At 38.3% G+C, this 23749-nt stretch overlaps 1 protein-coding gene across 1 annotated transcript in view; it reads left to right on the top strand.

Annotated features, from left to right (window-relative positions):
* Positions 1–23749, top strand: part of LOC107099767 (disheveled-associated activator of morphogenesis 2-like) — a 115479-nt gene that overhangs the window by 51324 nt on the left and 40406 nt on the right. Inside the window, 2 exon segments of the mRNA XM_015398028.1 lie at positions 9763–9852; positions 22362–22436. Coding sequence (XP_015253514.1) covers positions 9763–9852; positions 22362–22436 — 165 coding nt within the window.

The raw sequence follows: 23749 nt of genomic DNA, 5'->3' as shown, positions 1-23749 counted from the left end.
ATCATAAGTCCAATCTTTAACTGTTTGTATTCTTTTGTCCATAAGGGTCCACAGATTGAAAGTAATCCAACATAATTGTAATAAAAACATTGCATGATGTGAAGATCCCCACATGAAGTCATTTTTTTGCCATTAGAGCTAATGTTTATCATCCTGCTAATAAGATTTACTTTCTGATGCATTGGCCTTCGGATGGGTATGTTTGTTTTCATCACTTTCCAGCCTACAAAGCAGTGTAGTGTCCCCATCGATTCTGGTTTAGATTCCACTAAGGGACAGCCCTCGAAATACAAAACGAGCACTTCCTATCTGTGAGTCTAATACGCACAGAGTCCCATCATATCATGCCTCATAAAGTCCCGCTGCCGTTGGTTAAGTCCACAAGACATTTTTGGCTCCAAAGGAAATTAGCTTTCAAATAATAGTGAGAAAGGCTAATTTAAATAAACTGGTTATGGTTAGAGAGCAAAGGCAGAGCAGAAACTGGATAATTGCACACTGCTAGATCACCATATGGAAATGTTAGAAAAATGGAAAAATGCCTGCTCCAAAAATTTTTACGGCGATCAAAATGCTTCGGTGTCATTTTATGTGTCAAATTGTTGTGGAAAAGCAATAAGCACAATTTGGAATAGTTTGAGACCTTTTGAGAGGTTTGGAGATACACCAGAAATTTTGTGAAGCGCCTTTTAATGACATGTGTTGTGAATTGTGAATTATAACTAGATGTCTGAATTTTTTTTTTTTTTTTTGCAGTTGTTAATTCTGATGCAGAATTCATTTAAAAACACATGTTTACTATCAAACACATCTTTGTTACTGCTATTCAAAAAATACCTATTTTCAAGAAGGAAAAATAAAAATAGGAGTGATGCTTTAACTGATGCAGATTAGGCTGTGTTTTAGTCAAACTTTTCTTATTTATATTTTCAGAAACTAGAAAATGTTAGCTTTCAAATGATGCCTTACACAAGCAATTTGGCCTTCAGTTACTTTTGTTTTTGCTTTTGTATTTGGGTATGCAAAATAGATGATTACTTAAAAAGGTGGATGTCAAGAGGAATAATAAAATTAGATTTTGAATAGATTCTTGAATTTTACTACCACATGAATCAAATGATCATTGACACATAATGATTAGTTAACATATAATTCAAGTTCAATTAAATTAATGACTATAAACAACTGAATAGGCTTATGTGAAAATGTAATCATGATGGTGAATGTCATGGGTGGGGCCTATTAGGTTTCTTGTGCCAAGCCCTGCCAAGGCCATCAGATGACCTGACCTTTATTTTTTGTAAAGTTCCTTTATGTGCATGTTCTAGTTGTTTTAAAGAAATAGCATCTTATAGTTTGTCAAAATGTACAAGTGGATTGAAAAAAAAAAAAAAAGCTAAGACATACAAGAGAAAAACTCAATGTATCTTGTTTAGGTCAATAATGGCAAGTCCAGCTTCCTGTAATCTCCCCTGAGGTCTATTATGATTTCCTGCCTGCCTTTCCTGCACCTCAATGTCTGACAATGAGACTGTAGCAGGATAACATGTAGAGTTCCTGCATCTGTCCTCCCTGCTTATGTTGCAAAAGCTAAAAGTGATGTATAGCCATTTAATGTCTTAAATGCTTTTATGTGTCTTTACTGTAGTATGTACTGTATTCATTGGTAGTATGTCTAAATATGTTGTTGTACCCCATATGTTTCAGTCTTCCGATGCGTCTTAAAAATGTTATTTCTTTTTGTACAGCCTAAGCCTAAAGCACTTTCAGATCTAGTTCTTTCTTTATTTGAAAGGGACAGCATGTATTAATGAACAGCAGGAGCTGAAAATACCCTTGGATTGAGCTCAAGACTAGTTTCCATCCTTAGTCCCACAGGATGGAAGCTAAAGGTACAAGTAGAAACATATGGTACATGTAACAAGAAATACGGACCAAAGATGAAACATACATGTAACAAGGACAAAAGATACACAAAAAAACATAAAAACAATAGACTGTTTCAGAAGAAATTCAATGCAATACCCACAGATGGCATAACACACAGTGAACAGCACTGCATTCTTGAGGTAGGCTGATGTTTTAAGGTGCTTTCCATATTGACATATATAATGCTAATGTACTTAATTGATTAGATAGTATATACGATTTTTAAGATTCCTTAGTCACAAAAGTCCAATTTTATTGACGTTGTTTAAAGGTGACACTCGCAGAGGTGCAGAGGAGCAGGTTTCTGCAAGGTCAAATATTAACGTAAAAGATTCATAACAGACACAGTTATTGTAGGTACCGGTAGTCATATTATTGGCTCAACTTCAGCACCGATGCACATTCTGACATGCATTGCATTGTTACCTCCTTGCACATCTTTGCACACATGAGCCATCTTGTTTGATGGTGGTCACACAAAAAATGTACACCTAACAAAGCTGCAAAAACAATAGTATCTTAGTAAAGAAGTCAGAATTCAGGAACAGGACCTGAAATGTAAACCTGACAACCTGCCTCTGCTTCCACTCCGTGCTAAGATGGAAGCAGCTCTACAGCACCTCTGACGAAACCGTACCTGTGCAAACAATAGTAATTCTGAAGCCAAGGTTAGATCTCACCACTGGAGTATCAATACGGTACTGACTAGATATTAATGAAATTAATATTTTGTATCGATCTGGCCTCCTCTAGATGTTAGCCTTACTCTTGTATGACCAAAGCAAACAATTGCAGTTGAAGCTACAGTTATATTTAGTAAACTGCTGCCATTTTGTTTTATATTTCTAATGATGTGACAGAATTTTTTTTTATTTATTTTTTATTTTTAATTTACCTAGGATGCTTTTTTTAAAGGACAGTGCTATGTGGGGTTTTAATAGTTTCTTGGCTACTCTGAGATGCCATCTTTTATTTTTACTGTCATAGTTACCTTCAAGGTTTTTTTTACTGTACATTCCTCACCGTTTTTCAAACTTCCTGTAGAAGTTTTTTCCAGCTCTTTCGGCTGGAAAAAAAACAAACCATGACCGTCCTTAAGCATGGGGCTGTTTTCTAGATGGCCTTTCTTGTTTTATACAAAAACTGGTAACACATTATCTCAGGATATTATACTTTGTGAGACTGTTTTAAGGTCCTAACTTTTCTCTTGTTACTTAATTTCTACCTCTTGATACATTATTCTGTAATACTAACTGCACTTTAGCTAGCTCAAGTGTTAAGTCCCCCGTCCAAATAGGAAGCCTTGGTTTGTATCCCAGTTGGAATGAGTTGCCAGTATGGGTCCTTAATAGTGTTGCGCAGATGCCCTTTTTTGGCCCCGATACCTGGCTTTGCAGTGTCGGCCGATACCATACCGAACTGCATTATGAAGAACTGCATAATACTTAGATGTAAAATAATTGTCATCATGGCTTTGTCAAGCTGCTGCATACCTTTTTGCTGTAGAACTTTGTATTGCCTACTTGAAATGGGTGACAATAGTTGAACAAACTTTTGGCTCTCAAAATGGTATTGGTGCCCTATTTGTAGGTATTTGCCGATACAGATTTCACAATTTTTGTGCTGGATCGGGGCCCTGGCCGATACTGGTATCGGTGCAACACTAGTCCTTAGGCAAGACCCTTCACGCTAATGCCTGCTTTGGGTGGCCTAGTGGTTGGGGGGTAGGGTGACCAGAGGTCCTCTTTTTCTAGGACATGTCCTACTTTTCATACCTAAAAATAATGTTTGGGTGGAACTTTTAAATCGTCCGGGATTTTGGTCGACTACAGTGCAGCACGTAGTCGAAACACACCGGGCACTCATACCGAGCCATCAGCTCCAGGGCTGGTCTGGGAACCCCAGCGGATGGGGGCAGGGAGCCAGCGGGGGACAGAGCGAACCCAATCCGTTGACAGTAGCCTGGACACCCACTGCCTGCCTTACCGGCCCTCCTCCGGCTGAGGACGGGCAACTCATGGTCCTCTGCTGAGATCCGGTCCAGTCAGCAGCCCAGCAGTCAACCAAAATGCTGATAAACGCAAATACAACTCTTCTTTCTAAATCCCTACAATTATTGCTAAAGGCAAGTGTAACATTAATAACCTGCTTTTTGACCTATTTTGGGGAAATGCTACAGCTTTGCAAGTGCACCAAAGATTTAAATCCTTCTAAATCTGTTTCGGTTTTAAAAGTTGCTGTGTTGTAACATTGTATTATCTTTTGGATCATATCGGCTAATCTGAGAAGCCCACAAGCATTTGGAAGCAGGAAATTAAGTGACAGAAGAGATTAATCTGCAGCAAACATGACGATCAGATCTCACCTCTACAACCTTTAAGAATTGGGTAACATTATGCAGCTGGCAGCTCTGAGTGAAATATGAAAGGATTTGGAGGTATGTACTTTTCCCCTTCTCAAGCAGCAGGTGAAACAATATTAGCTTTGGTTTAAGTGATTTCCCGAGTGAAACGTGCTTGTGTAGGACAAAGGGGCCATATTGATAGGGAGGGTTACTACTACAAAGGGGAAAGTCTTGGGTTTTGTTTTGGAAGAGTAAAGAAATCATCTGTTTTGTGGAGTGTTGCTCGGGTCATGAGGCGATTAATGTGTTGTGGATGTGATATTGGAGCTTGTTTGAAAGCTATGGGGCTAGATGGAGGAAAACTGAGGAATGTTACATAACTGGAAAATGAAAAGATCTTTCAACAGCTATGACAAGAACATCCCATCATGCCCTCATCCAAAACTTAATATTTTCCCTTTTCTCATTTTTAAATTCCAATGAGGAATATTTTGCCTTTGGGAAACTGACCTTAATGGAATTACAAATGCCACATTTTGAGTTTCTTAAGACATTTTGCTGCCCCGGTCTCATTTTCACTTTTGCTTTTATTCTATTTATCCCCTAAAATCTTATATAACCCTACATGGCTATACTTACCTTTTGCAATTCATCTAAAACATTCATCCTGTCAACAGTCTAAGTTGGGTTTTGTTTGTTTGTGTGTTTTAACAGTTATTAAGACTGAAGTAAGACATCATCCAGATTAGTTTGTTTATATGTAATACAGTGCATCTGAAAAGTGTATTTTCTTCTTTAAAATTATGTAATTGGTGATCCATTTTAAAACATCCTCCACCTTTACTGCTGCATTTATCCTGCCATTTTTAAAAATAAATAAATAAATAAGGGACTTAAATATCAGGATGGACACGTGTGCAATTACAATGTAATACTTTTGTAGCAGTTCTTGCTGCAGTTTCACCATTCAGCCCTTCCCTCATTTATAAGCCGTCCTACTTTGAGTTTCCTTGCAGCTTCTTTTTCTTTTTTGACAAAGTCCAGATTTTTACAATGTAAAGTATCACCGGAGTAACATTGCAAACCATGGGTCTAGCCGGGGTTTTCGAACTAATCGTTTTCCTGGCAAAATTATAGAGAATAGATATCTTTACAATCTGATTTAAAATAACCTTTAGCAGCCCAAGTCAAGTCAAGCTGTGGCATTCTGACTCATTTAGGTCAAAAAAAGACTAAATTATAAAAAAAAATATCGAAAGGTGCTTAAACAAAACAATAGATGATGGATTTATGTTACAATTTTTTTTAGCTGCCTGTTCATATTTTACATTTATCTGACCAAGGGCCCTTTTGAAGTAGTAATAGTCAGAACGATCACATTAATGGCTGGAAAATGTTTCCAATTATACAATATTACACTGCATTTAAAGATACGGGTTTTATTTTCAAGGAAAATACATCTTGGGTACTTTATGGTCTGTAGTAGATTTGTGCAAAAAATATAGAGAACCCCAGTGCAATTGAGCTGATAAGGGTTATTTATTTGCCAAGAAGGCAAACATACGTACAATAAAACATTGAAAAAATATTTAATGAAATGCAATGCTTTTTAAAACCAAACCTTAAAATCTACTTGTGGTATAATGCTTATTTTTCTTTATCTGATCTTATTTTAATAGACATGTGTTAGAAAAAAGAGGAAACCTATATTGCTAGAAGTATTTAAGTAAGTTACAAACACAAGCTGGTTAATTAACATTAAAAGTATTAGACGCTAATATTAGTATTATTATAATACTGACTGATATTTGCAGAATTTTAAGAAAAATCTTACTTGCCCTCATTTTGTTATCAATCTTTTGTTCTTGTGTTCAAAAAAAATAAAGAAAACTAACCATCATTAAATCAAATGATCACCATCTTTCATAAATTGACTTTTTCAGCATTTACTCCATATGCAGATGATTCCATACTTAAAATGAAATATCCTGTACATTTCTCACCTTGGGATTTGGTTTTGTAAAGAAGTTCTAACATCCTTGCTTCTCACCATATAAAGCCTATGAATAGAGAGGCCTCAGTATTAGCAAGAGTGAGAGCACAAGCTGCATAAGGATAAGATGCTCGGCTCAACTCCCATCTGGTCATCGTCCAGAGGTCTCATTCTCACAGATTCTCACAGGCTCACAGAATTTAGCTCTTCCAAAGAGCCTCAGATCTGACAGCGGGCTTTGACCCTACGACCAGGCAACGGGCCAGAGATGAGCTGAGCATGGAGAGAGAGAGGACTGCGCTCAAGAGCAAAATCTGTAGATACCAAAGGACATTGTGACAGAGATTACATATTCAGCTGCCACATAATGGCAAGATTTTCCTATGATCTTAGATTTTTTTTTTCCTTTTAATGCTGATGATAGTCGCTGAAATCCTGTTCTTTAAAGTAAAAAAAAAAAGTTCTGTGTCTGTGTTATACCCTATTTTAAATTCACACCCTCAGATATTTTCCCTCTCTACCAAAGCCACAGCAATGCTTCTGCTGGATATCCCACTGAAAGGAATGAGCCAGGGATGATGTCATTCTTCATAGTGTCAATTTGAATTTTGGAAGCCTCTGTTTTCGCTGTCCAGCAGAGTTGTTGGAAAAAAAAAAACTTAGTGGAGTGGAGTAAAAGGGGGCCCACCTCTGTCACCAGTGACCATCTTCATTCTAGACATCCTTTGAGGCCTGCTGCTTGTGGCTGACGTCATGGTAGCAAAACCATTATGAGGAGATTAGTTGGAGTTGAGCACAAATCCTCAGGACTGAAGCTCCTCTTATTTTGCCTCTTGTTCCATTGGTTTCAACATCCTCACTGTAATGATTTTTCATTGATCCTTTCTGTGCCTGTTCATCTGTTATTTGACTCTCCTTGCATCTGATTTATGCATCTTTGTTTTCCAAACTTTGCTTTTCCTCTTTGGCCTGCAGAGACTCATTTCCAGGGCTCATATGCATTTCAAAGGGTGGAGGGGGCTCCTTGTGCTAACATGAAGAATTAAGCCAGGCGGTTGGGGGAATTTTAAAATGCTCCTCTCTAGTGAGTAAAGACAGTTCTCAGCTAGACTATCAAAGCTGTCTGTGTAAACCTGATTGTTCTGGGTCAATTCAAGCTTTTGCCAGTTTTGCAATTCTAAATGGCACACGCATGTATGAGCACATCTCCCCCATTTAAGCCTCACTCCACTGGCTTCCTATGTATTTTAGAATCCATTTTATTTGCTTTTAAATCCCTGATCTTGCCCCACCGTTCCTCTCTGAGCTTCAACATCCTCCTTCACCTACTCAGTCACCTGCTCCTAAGAGCCTTAAGGCCTGGTTATACTCCTGCAGCAGTGATTTACCGGCCATCCTCCAGCTGAGTTGTTTTGTGCATTTTTGATTTATGCTCAATATTGAAGTGTGGTCTCCGCATACGCTGTGGGTCTAGATGCAGCCGAGGCGATGAGGAAGTGGGGGCGAGTTTGTCCAGCAAAGCATGGAAATGATGACGAAACAGGGCGGGGATCCAGGTGGAAAAGGGTCCCAGCGTTCCCGCGCACCTCGCTCTTCTAGCTGGTCCAACTTCACGGGTTGTTTTCCGCAATTTCCGTCATAAAAACAAAACAAGCCGCTACAAGCATACTTGGAGGGATTGCTTTTGAGTCAATGAGTCAATGCAATCAACTGGTTTTCCATAGATTGAAAACTTTGACACCATTTGCCTGTATGATCTGTTTGAATTGTCTCTCTAAAGTGCATTGAGATGTGTTGTGAATTGCCGCTATATAAATAAACCAAATTGAATTGAAAAATGTGTGATTGATTTTTAGATCTGACTTTTAAGTGAATTGTTGTCTACATTCACTGGTCCATATATTTTATACACCAACCTAAATTGAAAAGGACCTATGCTCTATAAACTGCCGTTGTCCAACCACTCCATGTAAAATTTCATGTCTTTTTTTTCAGCACATCACTGCTGAGGATGAATCAAAATGTTCAGCCTCAGCAGTGATCAAGTGCTGCAGATGTCTGTTAACCACGCATTATTTTTGGTCATGTGTATAAGGTGAAACAGAAGACAGGAAATGGGTTCCTGAGGTCTTCACCAGTGTTTCCCAACCCTGTTCGCAGGGTTGGGAAACACTTGTGAAGACCAGATTCTGACCCTAAGATCTGAATGTAGCAGTTAAATAAAGAGGATTAGGGAAAAGTTCCTATCAGCAGTTCTTAAATTGTGTTAACCGCTGTGAAAGAGAGCTACAGCTTCTTTGAGCTGAAAGGCGTGTCCATTGGTAAAGTCACTGCTGCTTCAACATGTGCATTCAAAGATAACATTCAGCTATTCTATGAATGGCCATTGAGCTACTGTTGACTTTCTGTCATCTTGAACTAGTTTGCCTATTTTCTTCTAACATTCAATAGAAATCTTTGTGTGCTAAACCTTTAGGACACAAGGTTTTGCTTAGTTTTTCTGAGCATTCTGTATAAGAAAAATATATTGTCTATTCGAAAATCCCAGAAAATAGATACTGCCATGCCTTGTTTGGTCTCTCACATCCCTTTCTTCACATATCTAGATTTCTAAATGCACTGAGTTGCATCTATGTGACTGACTGACTGGCCATTTTCTGCAAACAACTTAACTCTTTTATTTGATCGTGTGAATTAGTAAAAGTTACTTGAAATTGTCAGCTGACAAATTGGTAAAGTGCACCCTTCTGGCAGGTACTAATAGAGTTGTGAGTACCACAGGGGAAAAGGAAATTAAAATAAAAATAAAATAGAACTTTATTGATCTCACAATGGAAAAATTAACTCTCTGTATTTAATCAATCCCATTTGGGGAGCAGTGGACTTCCACTGTGCAGCACCAGGGGGTTAAGAGTCTTGCTCAAAGACCCAGAGTGGCAGTCTGTGGGAGTGGATTTCGAACTCACAACCTCAGGATTCCAAGACCCTGACCACTAGGCCACCACTCCCCTAAATAACAACAGCACTCAGATGCAAGAAAACCCACCTATGGGTAGTGGAAACGTCAAAGTCTTGTGCAAGCTACCACCTACGTTGATGGATTGGGCAAAGAGATGCTCGCCAAACGTGGGGTTAAAACCTATGACCCGGAGATTAAGAGTCTCATGCTCTGCTGACTGAACCAACCGGGCTACTTTTTAACCATTTCTTACCAGAAAAAAGCAGCTTATAAAACAAAAAATAAAACTTACAAAAGTACAAAAATGGCAATAGAGCAAAATGACAAGAACCCTTTTGACCAACTTCACTGATCTGTGACTTCTAAGATATTTTTTCTTGTCATTTCAATGACTAAATAATAATATAAATAATAATAAGAAGAAAAAATAATGAATGACGGTGCCTTGATTTTGTGTCATTGTTATTCTTTTTTTCTCTGTACAGACTAACAGAAATAAAAGCTGTGTAGCCTAAGCTTCTCTTATTATTGTTGCAGGATGAACTGGACTTGACTGACAAGAACAGAGAGGCCATGTTTGCTCTGCCTGACGAGAAGAAATGGCAGATCTACTGTAGCAAGAAGAAGGTGAGTTGGCCACTCTTGTACTTTATCATACATCAGCTCTGATCCTCTGGCTGCCCTCCTTTTGACTGCCTGCCTGAAGCCACAGTTTAGAACTAAATGTCAACCTTCAGCAAAAGGAGGGGAAAAAAGCATCCCCTTACGGTTTTGGATTAGTTCAACCACACAGCCGGCCTACTTATCTGCTTTTAATTTCTCCTTTGACGTAAACATGTGACCGTATTATTATCATTGTTATAGGGCTTGATTGTTTTTGCAAGCTGCAGTGGAATAGTGGCAGAACTGAAGAGTCCGTCTGTTCTGCAAACTTCCAGCAAGGATTTACCACAGACTGCAAAGAAACTGATCATTCAGTAACTAAAGAATGTGATTCTTCAAAACCCGTAACTTGCAGAAAACATGCTAATATACTTCCGTCTATCTTTCCACAAGAGTTCTGTTCCCACTTAGACACCTGAAACTATAGGACTGTGTTTGAAGCTGGATGACAATATTTGTCCGGCTTCTTGCTCATTATTAAAAGTGAAGAAGTGTATCCCTGCTTATTTGCTTTTGAGGTTAGATGCAGTATAATTTTCTATTTTCCAGCTCTCGTATCATTATGGCGTGATCTGCTCCTACTACCTTTTGGTAAACGAGCAAAAGTTATGCTCCTTTACCAAAGGTAGTAACTGCAGTGGCGGATCTAGACAAAGCTTTCCGGGGAGCCAGGGTAGTGCCGTTATGATGATGAAAACCTGGTTGTATCTTAATATGGCTGAAGTTTTACGGTGACTTCATTGTTTAAAAGTAAATTGTAAAGGTGATTGATTAAATTGGTCCAAGTCATTTATCATCAGTTACATGCTGCAAAAACTGTCCATCTACTCACGGTCTCGTTTGGAGATTGATACAATAAGCAAGACAAGATTGCTTTTGAGAGGATTCAGATTAAAGTAAGTGCAATACTCTGCTAATGCAGTTAGGCGATTGCACTTTACAAGACTTCATGAAATCATGAAAATAGTAAATCTCAAAACAAGATCTAAGATTTGAGTGCAGTCCATTCTGTCAGTGGATATAATCATAGGACACAGCAAAAATTAATCTAAAACTTCTTAAAATGCAGAGGTAAATAAGATGATTCCCAAAAAAAAATGTATTTCCCCCTCAAAATAAGATAATTACATACAAACTACTTGAAATAAGAAGATTGATTTTTCTTTTATTATTATTGAAATCATCTTATTACATTTGTAAATTCTCTTACCTACTGCTCACATTGAGGCAAAATATAACCCTTTTTGAGAAAATTGACTTATATGTCAATTTTTTGTAATGTATGTTTTAAATACAGGGGCCATTACAGGGGCCAGGATTAGTTCTCTAGGGGCGCTGGCCCCCGTTGGCCCCTGCCTAGAACCACCTATGAGCAAAACACCTACATTGCTCTCAACTGCATGTGGCCTGGGTTGGGTTACAAGTTTATAAAACGAAAGGGAGCAGCAGATATTTTTTGGTTGATTAGAGACATCGGTGCAAGAATAGAAGCTGCAATATGAGCATGAGGAATACATACAGATTTGAACCTTTATTGCTGTATGATGAGCTGCTGTGCCTGTGGATGCTCAAAGGGGATTGGACTCTTAGCCAGATTCTCATTTGCACACACGAACCTGCAGTACAGTTCAATAAAACTCCTCTGTCCGTTATTGAATAACTCACTTAGGCAACTAGAGACTTTTATGAGGACTGTCTGTGCTGTAGCAAAAGGTAGTGGAAACAAAGTTTTGGCTGCAGGCTGGGCACTTTGGAGTTATTTGAGTCTAAGTCAGGTTCAAAGCTAGGATATATTAGTTTGTCATTCCACCTCCATCTCTCCCAGTCAGAAATCATTTCCTTTGCAGAGTTTTGTGTCCAGGCCAGAAAATGAAGAGCAAAACCAGGGTGATGGTGAACAGCGGAAAGCCGGAGGAAAATCCAAACAAACCCCTCATTCATGGAGAGAGAGCCGTTGTAATGGAGAATGAGTGAGAGAGAGGGAGACAGTAAGAGAAAACAACTGGGGTGCAATATTAGATAAAAATCTGCCTGTGTGTCTGTGTTTGCAACCAGAAAGAAATGAATACTGCCCTCACATGTACAGCCCCAGACAAACATAAGAAAATCAAAACACACGTACAGTTGGAAAGAAAATGAAGCAATGCAGATTATGCAGAAACAGAAAATAAGGGCAACACACAGTAGTGCCCTCTGTTGCACAGAATGAGCACATGACAGAAATTTGAATCCTTTTAGGGATGGACACTGGTTGTCTTGTTTGCTCCAGTGAAGGGATGGCTCCAGTTGTTGTGGTAAGACAATTCTTTGAGGAAGGAACAAAGAAATCTATCATTATCCCGCTGCAAAACAAACTGTGCAACACAACTTTTCTAAAACTATTGACATGTTTTAAGTTTCATTTTGGTACAGTGTGGTGACGTCCATGAATATTTTTTATTGGAAAACAAAACTTCTATTTAAAAAAATGAACTAAACCCTTTGATATATTGAACTAAAGAAATAGTCTCAGACGACTTCATTAGAGATGTTTGTACACTTGCTTATTGTGGTAATTATCCAATAAGGTAGTTCTAATGCACAGTGCTGGATAAGCTGTTGCTTGATTCTAATCAAGTGGTTCAGTTTAACTTCACTACAAACAGACTGAGGAAAGTTATAAACAATCCCTGCTGTGCGAATGAACCACAGACTTGTTTCAACATGTCATAGAAAATATTATTTCTCTTTTTATCTAGAATTTTATTGCATCTTCAATTTCTCTCGTACTTAACTGAAATTATCTGAGTTTCCTTAAATTAGCAACCACTTCCAAGAAATGACGATCACCATGTCACCTATTTTTGCAACACTACTCCCTTTTTTCTTTCAAATATTAGACGGTCATGGTGTCCAAGTTATCTAGTGCTGTTTTTACCAGTGGCCCACACACCCAGTGACCTTATTTAAGACGTAAAAAAGAACAAATAAATATTTCAAATAATATAATATTTTTTTTTAGATGTGCAAGATAAATAATTAATCTTTAATGACGAGTAAACCGGTTTAATTCGTCGTCGGATTGGTGACGTATTTCCGCTCTGGGGCGGAAAAATCCTTGGCCATTCCAACAAAATTAAAAAAGAAAAAAAAAAACAATCCACTGGACTTTTTTTTTTCAAAGTTGGAAGATGTTATGCTTCCCATCCAGGAAGCTTTTTCTATTCAAAATGTCTGGAGTAGCGTTGAGTTCCAGGCTTATAGAGTGGCACAAACAAAAGCCTTGTTATAGCTTAGAAAACATGGAAATTGAACCTAATTTGGTGAAAGTTGTCTTCAAACTTGGAAACAAAGTCCAGTGGTTTGTTTTTTAATTTGTTGGAATGACTATGACCTGGATGTCTAAGAATCTTCACCAGCATCTTTGGCCATTGACTCTAATTAAAAGTTGTCAAGGTGCAGAAACTCCTCTCCGATGCAAAAGATAGGACTATCCTGAGGTGGAGCTCTCCTGCATCCAGAGCTTAAAGCTACTTTATTTGTGGCTGATTGACAGGTTTATAGAACTATTTAGCAACAAGGCTTGGCTAACTGCATGCAGCGAGGCTAATGCTTTATTCTGCTTTCCTTGCCTTTTTTTATTAAACTTCAGCATCTGACCAAGCAGGTATTAAGACAGGTATGAGTGATTTAAAGCACTTTTTAGAAATTTTTTTAATCTAGTTTTTTTGTTGTTATATAAATATATACTGGTGTGATACCTTACAATACATTTGATTGGTTTTTGGTATACGTCTATTTTGATATGATATGAAAAAACTTTGTTTTACCAAATAAAGGCTGAATGCAGTATATACTTTACAATGAGTAATGGTTTCAGACTTTTTTTATGCTATATGTGATGGAAACAGAAACTAAAATCCTTGTTTTTACCCCAAACTTTTGCTATAAACTCACCCGTATGCTGTTTTTAATCACTGATTAAACAGTAACAACATTACATTTAGCCAAGCTGTTCCACTTGAACCTTCTGCACCATTTGACATCAGTACAGAAAAACTGCGCGCGGTCAGCGCCAAATTCCAAAAATTTGGAGATGCGCATGTCTGCGCAGTTTTTGGCCACAGCCTTGCGCCATGTTCAATGCAGTGAGTATAAAGCAAGCTTTAGAGATTTAAATCAAACAGAAATGCTGACACATGTGCTATCTGAGTGATACCAAAAAACTAAAACATGAAACCTTAAAAATCTAAATTATAATGAGGATAATAGGCCTACAATTCAAAATTACACCATCAGATATTTGTCTAGCATAAGCCAATACACCATTTCCCAGAAGGGTTGGTTCTGTTAGTGAGTCAGCAATTGAAAATTAACGATTGACACCTGCCTCATGTTAATACAGAAATGGCATCAGTTCAGCCTTTATATAAAAGTATCACATTCCTGCCTGTGAGGCTAAGTGTACTTGTTTTTGCATGACTTGCAACGAGTCGCCCGCAGGTAGAGAACACGATGTAACATCTAATAGCTCTTTATAATCTCCCAGCACTGGAAGCCAAACAGGGTCTCCTGATTCTCATTAGACGCGCTGCACTGACACACAAACACACTTGAGCTTCAACTAATGATTAGAGCATGTCCCTGACTAAACTAACCCATTTCTCAACCTGTACCAGTGGTTTTAAACTTCAATATAAAAATAGGTCAAATGAAAAAAAAAAAAAAAAGACAAAAAAAATTACTATCTCTTTTTGCTGCAAGAAACATCTGTCAAACATCATAAATTATAGGATAATTGCAAATTGCTGAGGAAACCGGATTATGTTGATATCTGAGTCTTTATAGTACCCCCATGTCATCCTGTTTTCTCAACATTTTGGTGTTTCCTCTTCAGTGCATAGGTTGCCTGTTACACTAGATCTGCATTAGGAGCGGTGTCATGATGGGGAGATATGGACAAGTTTAGTGCGACTTTCTGTCATGTTCTTAGTTCTGCATTTTCATGGATGCCTTGCATTTAAGAATGGCACCTCTTAAGGGAGATAATCAATACCATCAGAGACAATGTAATGGCATTATTTGACCGTGGTGTTAACAATCAGCAGTGTATGACTTGTATTTGAATAAGAAAACAGTTGAACACTTCCGGGGATCAAAACTCCTGATTAAAAAAAAACTGTCAACTGCACACAATGAGTTTCATCTTTTACATTTTCTTTGTAATTAGAAAAATGGTTAAAATATTAATTGTCAAAAATTGTCCCATTAAGATGGAGGTTAAATGGTTTGTGGCAAAAAACTGAGCACTTTATTTGTGCTGCACTGAGCTTCTTTGATGTCTTCCAAGTTTGTTCACCGATTCCAGGAAGGCGGCAACACATCAGCCTCCTGTAGCACGGTGTTCAACAGGGGGTCTGCAACTCCTAGGGGGTCCACGGAGGTACTGCATGGGGGCCACGAAAGTTTTGGTTGATTAGACTTTTTTGTCTTTAAATCCACATTAACATGAATTCAACACACTGTAGTAAACCGATAAACGGAGGCAAAAGATGTCTTTCAGTCATCAATGCACCCATTCAGCGACACACAGGAGCTCTTTCAAGCTGGACACCGTTTCATTCACAACAAGTGTCCCATCAACCAGGAATCCGAATCAGAAATACTTTAATAATCCCAGGGCAAAGTTACTTTTGTAACATGACTACATCTGTAATGGAGTGACCATAGGACCAGTTTGATATAACACAATTTCATACAATATATATATAATTAGGGGGTCCCCGCTCCATCTCACCATCAGTTTGGGGGTGCTTGACCTGGGAAAACGACCCCTGCTGTGGAAGACACCTCATTTTTGCATCTAAAGAGGACATTTGTGCTTATCTATGGTGCATATTCTGATTTTGAAAAGTTCCTTTATGGTTTTCCACAAATGAGCAGGAAAAATCCTGCTAGAAAAACACTTAATTTCTATCTTCATACAGTTTCTTGTGTATCACTTTACTTGTCTAAAAAAGGTAGTAAGCCCCCTGTTGAAATATTTTCTTAAAGTTCTCTTGAAACTATACAAAATAAGATATATATCATGTGGGATCATTTAAAAGTCTGCTGTTACACCGTTCTGGTCTGTTTGATATTAAAGTAGATTTAATTTACTTTCCACCTAAAAGGTTAAGATGGTTCAAAAATGTCTTTTTACACTGAATTGCTGCTTGATTTCAGACCAATGCGGAACTCAAAACCAAGCATGTACTGTTATAGATTGTCATTTTGTAAATTGAACTGCTAATTTTGGCAAACAAAGTAAATACATTACTTCTTTAACCAAATTCAAATTTATTACATTACCAAACACAATATTTCATTTGTTCAAAATGATTGCATTTTTTTGTGGGTTGTAAAGACACAAGTTCCAAAAAAGGTTTTCTAAATTTCCTTTCAATTTCCCGGCTCATACTTCACGTTATCCTACATCTCAAATATCCATCAGGAATGCAATTACATAACACAATGGGACCGTTACAGTACAAACCCATACAGGGAAATCTCTGAAAACTCTGAAAACTGCAGCAGCTCATGTCTTCAATTATCAGGCGCATGGGGGCTGAATCACATAACTTGTCCTGATCTGTAGCAAAATGATCTGCCTGCTGAAAACTTGAAAGTCTTCTGTCTCAAAAACATAAAGGAAAAATGAATGATTGGTAGAAAAAAAATCTTAAGTGCATTAATATTCTGTCCATTTCTCTTAGGCAGAGTTCTTCTGGTTGTAGAGGATACATTCTCCCTGTAGACATATTTGAAATTCCTCCTCAAATATTGATGATGTACAAAGCTAAATATTATTAAAGGACCCTCTTTTGAGTTGATCAAAAATAGAGTGAGGGATCTATTCTTTGGTGGATTTAAAAGTGAGAAATCTTGAATTTTTTTTCTTTATTTAGATTAAAGCTTTACATTAAACCAAAATGCATTCATTACTTTAATTTTGTGTGTTTGATATAATTGAAAAGGATTGCAGTTTTGTTAACAATATATTATTTCAGGTGCAGCATCTTTTGTTCTTGACTGAACCCCCCTTAGCCTTTTTGCGGACCTGAGATCCATTTTAATGTCCAATATTTGAGTGCGCACTCTTGGCAAAGAAGACATCGTCAGAGCTTCAATCATTGCAATACTGAGCAGTAATAATGCAGCTGGTTATTTCTCCTGATATCCCATGTATCTACTTTGGGCGAAGTCAGCTAATGCAGAAATAACTTTGATGTGTTATGGTCTTTAAAAAGAGAACAATATTTGGAGCTCTCTAAGCATTTAAATAGCACCAATATAGGATAAGGTTTTGCTTATGGTTGCATAACAATATTCCACATGGCAGCTCATGTTACAACATCTCTGTATTTTATTAATTATTCCTCTTTCTTTCTGGATACCTTGGGATCTTTAGACTTACCCTGGAGGTCTCCGTGAAATCCTCTCCAGTCCTCTCTGAGAAGATTGGATCAGAATCTAAAGCAATCCTACTGCAAAACTGGAGCCCTTTTGGAAACATGTTGGCAAATCTCCTAGAGTTAATTTAGATTGCTGGTCCTTTATGCACTGCAATGAATGCCTGTGCTTAGTGGGCCTCCAAAGCTAGAAAACCTACTGTTGTAAAGAATAACTGTATGAATATGTGCTTCTTTAGAGGTGTCCAGGGCATAATTATATTGCTTTATTTTCTCACTTGCTGATCATCATCTGAGAGTGAGACTCTTTCCTACAGTCAGGCAAAATCTTTCCACATCTTAAAGTCCTTTCTGTTCATTGTCGCCAGCTGAGTAGTTGGAATTTCACCTCCTGTTGCTCCTGAACTTGTGCTTTGAAAGCTATATGTACTCCAGATTCTTCCAGACTGTGAGCTCAATTATTTGTCAGCGAAACCTCTGAGGGGGTTCTGACTGTTTAAGACGGCTTGTTACATGACAGCGGGAAGCTGCAGTATGTAATTTCATCTTTTCTTTCAACAGGTGCCTCTGCAAACACAATAGCCTGCCAAACAGACAGAGAAAAATGCCTAGATGATGGTGTTAGCCAGGTATTTCGGTCTTCAGGGGCGCAATATTTTCCTCAGCAGATGGTTGTAATAAGCGATACACCTTACAGATATATATACCTGATATACTGTTGGGGATTCCTGTCTTTCTTTCCGGCGTCTCACGCTGTAAATCATATTTATTGTCAGCAGACATAAGGAATGTGTGGTGAAAGTTGGTAATTGTTGCAGCAGAGTGATGGGGTTCAACCTACACTCATGCAGCCTCATGAGTTAAAACACTTTTGACTTGTGAAAAAGCATCAGGTGCAGTTCCATTTGTACAAACAGCTTCTTTATATACTATATACAAATTTGCATATATACTACTCAAAAAATAAAGGGAACATTCATATAACACACCTAGATCTGAATGAATGAAATATTCTCATTGAATACTAGGTTCTCTGCAAAGCTGAATGTGTTGACCACAAAATCATCAATGGAAATTAACTGTATTAACCAATGGAGACCTGCATTTGCAGATACACACAAAATTTGAGTGGAAAAATACTACAGGCTGATCCAACTTTGATGTAATGTCCTTTAAACAGATTTGTAATAAGGCTCAGTATTGTGTGGCCTCCATGTTCCATGCTCCTGATGAGGAACCTATAGTCTCCTGAGGGATCTCCTCCTAGACCTGGGCCATTTCTCAATATGTACACTTGTGCATTCTTATGTGCTTGTGAAGCATCATCAGCCTCAGGTCAAGCCCTGTTCCAATCGAAAAGAACACAAGACCAAGAACGGACAAAATCCCTCGATGTTGTTCTCGTACCTCCCTTTGTACGAGCATGTATCAGAGCAAACTTGTCCGCTCTCCAGACTGACATCTGTCCCAGCATGCACTGCGGCAGCAACAGCTTCAAGGGGAGGTCAGCGTATTAGGTTAAAAGTTCAACATGTACTAAAGTACATTTGTAGAACATTAATGACCCATTTACTGATTTAAATAAAAAAAAAAAAGTTTAGATGTTGAAAGGACCGTGGCAACTAGCGGACCTTCGAAGCTAACGGCAGCCAGGGTTAACCCTAGCCCATCTGCAGCAGCCCTCTCTCAGCTTAGCAGTGGCTCTGTTGACATTTTCTTTGGTTTTATTTGGAAAAAAAACATGTATTTGGTTTGTGTTTATCTGACTGTGATAATCATTATTGCCTCACTAAAAAGTAAGAATTTATTACTATCTAGAGACTATTTAATAACACGACTTGAAATGCAGGTCTAGAGGAGCTGAGCCTGTGGTGACATCAGTACATTTCCGTTCCAACTGACTCGATTTGTTGATTTGTTCTGCATGCTCCTGTTCTGCTCGAGTCCACACATTCCTATGTTCTTGTAGAGAATGTACTTGGCAAGAACACAAGTCCATACTTATGTTCTTGCGAACCGAGAAAAGGCCCTGGACTAAAAAAATCTCCCAGCTCCTGGATGGCCTGTGGTGCAATGAGACGTTGGTGGATGGATCGAGACATTATGTCCCAGATTTGCTCAGTAGGATTAAGGTCTGGGGAATGAGCTGGCCAGTCCATAACTTCAATGCCTTCATCTTGCAGGAACTGCTGACACCCCAACCACATGAGGTCTAGCATTGTCCTGCATTAGGAGGAACCCAGGACCAACCGCACAAGCATATAATCTCACAAGGGGTCTCATCTCAGTACCTAATGGCAGTCATGCTACCTCTGGCAAGCACACGGAGGGCTTTGCAACCCTCCAAAGAAATGTCACCCCACACCATTACTGACCCATTACCAAACTGGTCGTGCTAAAGGATATTGCAGGCAGCAGATATCTCTCTAAGGTGTTTCCAAACTGTCACATTTGTAACATGTGCTCAGTGTTAACCTGTTTGATTTAGGAAGAGCACAGCGTGCCAGTGGCAAATTTGCCGATTGTAGTGTTCTCTGGCAAATGTCGAGCATCCTGCACCGCGTTGGATCGAGAGCACAACCCCCATCTGTGGACATCAGGCCCTCATACAATCCTCATGGAATCTGTTTCATACAGACCTATGCACATTTGTGGCCTTCTGGAGTTCATTTTGCAGGGCTCTGGCAGTGCTTCTCCTGTTCATCCTGCATTAGGAGCCTGGCCAAGTTATCCCTACAACCCAGCAGCGGCGGTCCTACTGCTGGGTTGTATCCTCCTACTGCCTCCTCCACGTCTCCAATTGTAGTAGCCATTCTCCTAGTAGTGCCTCCAGCCTCTGTAGACTAAGCTGACAGACACAGCAGACCTTCTTGATACAGTTCACACTGATGTGCCCTCTTAGATGAGCTGCAGTATTGCAGGTCTTTTACACAACAACATGGGAATTTGATTGTCAATCAGTGTTGTTTCCTAAGTGGTCAGTTTGATTTCACATAGGTTTTATTTACACACCAGCTTAAAATAAAAATATCTTCTGAAGATGTTGGTTATACGCAATATGTACCATTTCTATCTCCTTTCAAAAGTTAGTGTTTTTCATTTACCTCAACTACAACTCAGGTCTTATCATAAATCTTTATTACCTTTCATCAACTGTAATTACTTTCCATAATGATTTGATTGAGCCAGCAGCACACAAGAACAGACTTGGCATAATTTCACCACCTAAATATTCCATTATAAGGACTTGAAATAGGGAAGTGTATAGTCTGATAGCCTCCCCTAAAACAAACCTTGTCATCCTTTTTTATTTGTTCTGAAACATGGTGAAAATGGCAGTACTTGCAGCTGCCAAAATAAATGTTTGGGTGACTGTATTTTGGCCAAAGGGTCATGGAAGGGCTGTTAGCTTGTTAATCTGAGTGTCGGGATCTGTCTGGCATCGTGTCCTGAGCGTGTCAGCACTGCTTTGGGAAAGACGGGCCAGCTTGAAAAACACAGGCCTTAGCAGCACAGAGAGTTTTATTGTTTTTGTTTCCCTTCAGCTCTTTAGGGTTGAACCGGCATTCTGGCACAGTGCTGGAGTTCAGAAACAATGGTCATTACAGGGACTGAAATGTACATTGACCAAACTTGTACAAAGTCCAGGAAAGCTGAAGCTGTTTTCCACAATCAAAGGATTTGCTGACTCTGTTGCCTATTATAAAGCCAAACATAAAACCCCCTTTTAATGCAAACAGTTCAAGGATAGTTTATCTCGAGGCAAATTCATTAAGCTCGAGTTTTATTTTGTACTTGGAATGACTAGATCAGTGGAAAAGCTAATTTGCTTTTAGGTGTGTGCAGATATGGTGGCTACATTATTTTATTAATTTTGACTGCAAAGTAAATGGGTTGTTCCTACAACACAAAGATAATTGAGTAAATAAAGTTGTTATAGTACACATAGTTAAGTGGACATACCACCAATTAAAAGCCTGTCTAAAAGGGTGTTCATCTCTGTGTGGTTTTGACAGAAAAATATTCAGAACTGGATGGAACAAGCTGCAGTTTTGATAGCTTTGTTTATAGGTAACATGAGCTTTTCTAGGGCTCTGTAAAAGAGCATTAAACTCGGTAAAAGAAGAAAATAAGAGAAAAACGAACTATTTAAAAAGCTAAAATCGGTCATAATCCTCTATATTTATTTGCAAACTCTTTTATGTTCTTCTCAGGAATATAATCTTTAATATTCAGGCTTTTGGGAGTCTGCTTCAGTGTTTTTCACATTTTGTCTCAATAAAAGCACAAACTAAAAAGGTTTTTTTTCTGTACAACTTCATTAACGAGCCATTTTTTGGTGTTGCTGGGTCCTCATGACCTGTTTGTTCTCTTATGTTCCCAAAGAACCTCTTAAAGTTTTTAGAAAATAACATTGCCTGGCTCTGAATAACAAATTGGTGACTTCTAAAGAAAGACGGTTGCCCAGGATTTCATTTAGTGGTTTTGTTGAGGCTTTGTGCCCGAGTTGAACAGAGTGACTGAAGCACATGGTCTTGACTGCTTGTGGGATCAGGCGTGCCTGCAATAAATGAAGGAAATTTATCATTGAATGGAAACTCATTCCCTTTGAAAGGAAAAAGGCCCAAAACTATTAATTTGTACCAGTAGTTTTTTTACTGCTTAGGTTTCCTCTAAATACTGGTTGGTTTAAGCAAAATAGCCCCTGGTTAAAAAAATATAACCACGAACAAGTGTTGTTTTGCTAGTATCAAATAATCATAAGTGACCTGTTCTGATCACCTTGTATTCATATTCATTTTATTAAAAATCTCTCTTTTAGCTGTCAAGTTGTGTTAGTAAGACATGCAGGCCCGTGTTCTAGGCCAGGAGGAGAGCACAGCCATTGGCTTTCTGTTTTCATCATGCTGAATGTGACAGGAAGTTGGTTGTGATCCGAGCTGAGACAAAAAATGTTAAAACATGATCTGATTATATTCCTGCTGAATGGTCATGACTGCACTGTAACAATAAAACATGTTTCGTTTTGCTTCTTCTGTTTAGGAGCAAGAGGACCCCAACAAGCTGGCCACCAGCTGGCCTGACTACTACATTGACCGCATTAACTCCATGGCGGCTGTAAGTTTACCTTGTTTATGTGCTTCTTTAAAAGTTTTATTGCCTCTATGTTAGTTCCCATGAGTGAATTCCCATGCAAATTCCCACCTAAATCAGACACTAAAATTAACAGAACATCTCCATGCCATCCCCTATAGCTTAAGATGTTAAATATGAATGTATGTATGTGTGTGTATGTATATATATATATATATATATATATATATATACATATACATATACATATATCTGTGGCTGGATTAAATACATTTTAGATTTCTGTTTGGAACTTGCCTAAGCCAAGTTATCGCTGCACTCTCAGCCATTCTTTCTCAGGCATCTCTAAGGGCACATTTTTCATCATGTCCCTACTGACTTGCTGGTTATGCTCACATGACCACATTCCTTCTCTTTGACCCATACATTCACACACGCACTGTGATGACAAACAGGCCTTTTAGATACTCAGCAGTTCACTCAGAGGGAATAACTGTCAGCGACCCGGAGCCAAAATGACCATATTCATTATTTTTTAACCAGTAAAACTGTCAGTGAAAACAGCTTGACACCATCACTAACTTATCTTCTGCTGTGAGTTCACTGTCATTTAACCTGCATCCTTAGGGGACATTGTATTATTTGATTATGTGGACCACTAGCTTATTTTTTTTGTAACTGATCTTTGACCTTAGTTGTTATTCAGACAAGTTGGCTTAAGAAATGTTTGAGAATCACAAAAATATATTTTACAAGGCCAGTGTGTAATCATTGAGCTTTTAAGGAAATACTATTTTAATCACATTTCTAATGCAACCTACTAAGCTTTTTTGTTTCTTTGTTGGTCTTTCCAAGTTACAAATCTGCTTAACTTTTCTGTTATGTTTAAGACTTTTTTTTTTTTTGCATAAGCTCTATCAAACTCACCCAATGAGAAACTGAAAGGTATTTGAGTCATCCTGGCATATTATCTTTTTGTTGGCTTCTTCTTGGTAATTGTTGTCATCACTGAAGATGAGTCTTGTTTCTCTTATATCCAGCCACTCTCATTCTGCTGCTAATTAATCCATCTGCATGTTGTGCATGAGCTCCGGAGAAAGTTTGCCATCATTTAGAGCTTTGAGTAGTTTCTCCATATCTTTAACTTGCACCTTTGCAATAAAACTAAAAGTACTCTTATCAAAAACTGGTGTTTTTTTCCTGTTTTCCGCCGCTTGCATTTAGCCAACTTGTTCCTACTTCACTTAAAATGTGTCATGAATTTATTTGATAAATGCAAACATGAAACAAATATAAGCAAATGCAAAATAAATCTGTACGAGGAAACATACCTTTTA

Source organism: Cyprinodon variegatus, unplaced genomic scaffold, assembly GCF_000732505.1.
Source record: "Cyprinodon variegatus isolate N-32 unplaced genomic scaffold, C_variegatus-1.0 Scaffold905, whole genome shotgun sequence".
Lineage (NCBI taxonomy): Eukaryota > Metazoa > Chordata > Actinopteri > Cyprinodontiformes > Cyprinodontidae > Cyprinodon > Cyprinodon variegatus.
The sequence above is the reverse complement of the archived record's forward strand: the minus strand, read 5'-3'. Positions and strand labels throughout refer to the sequence as shown.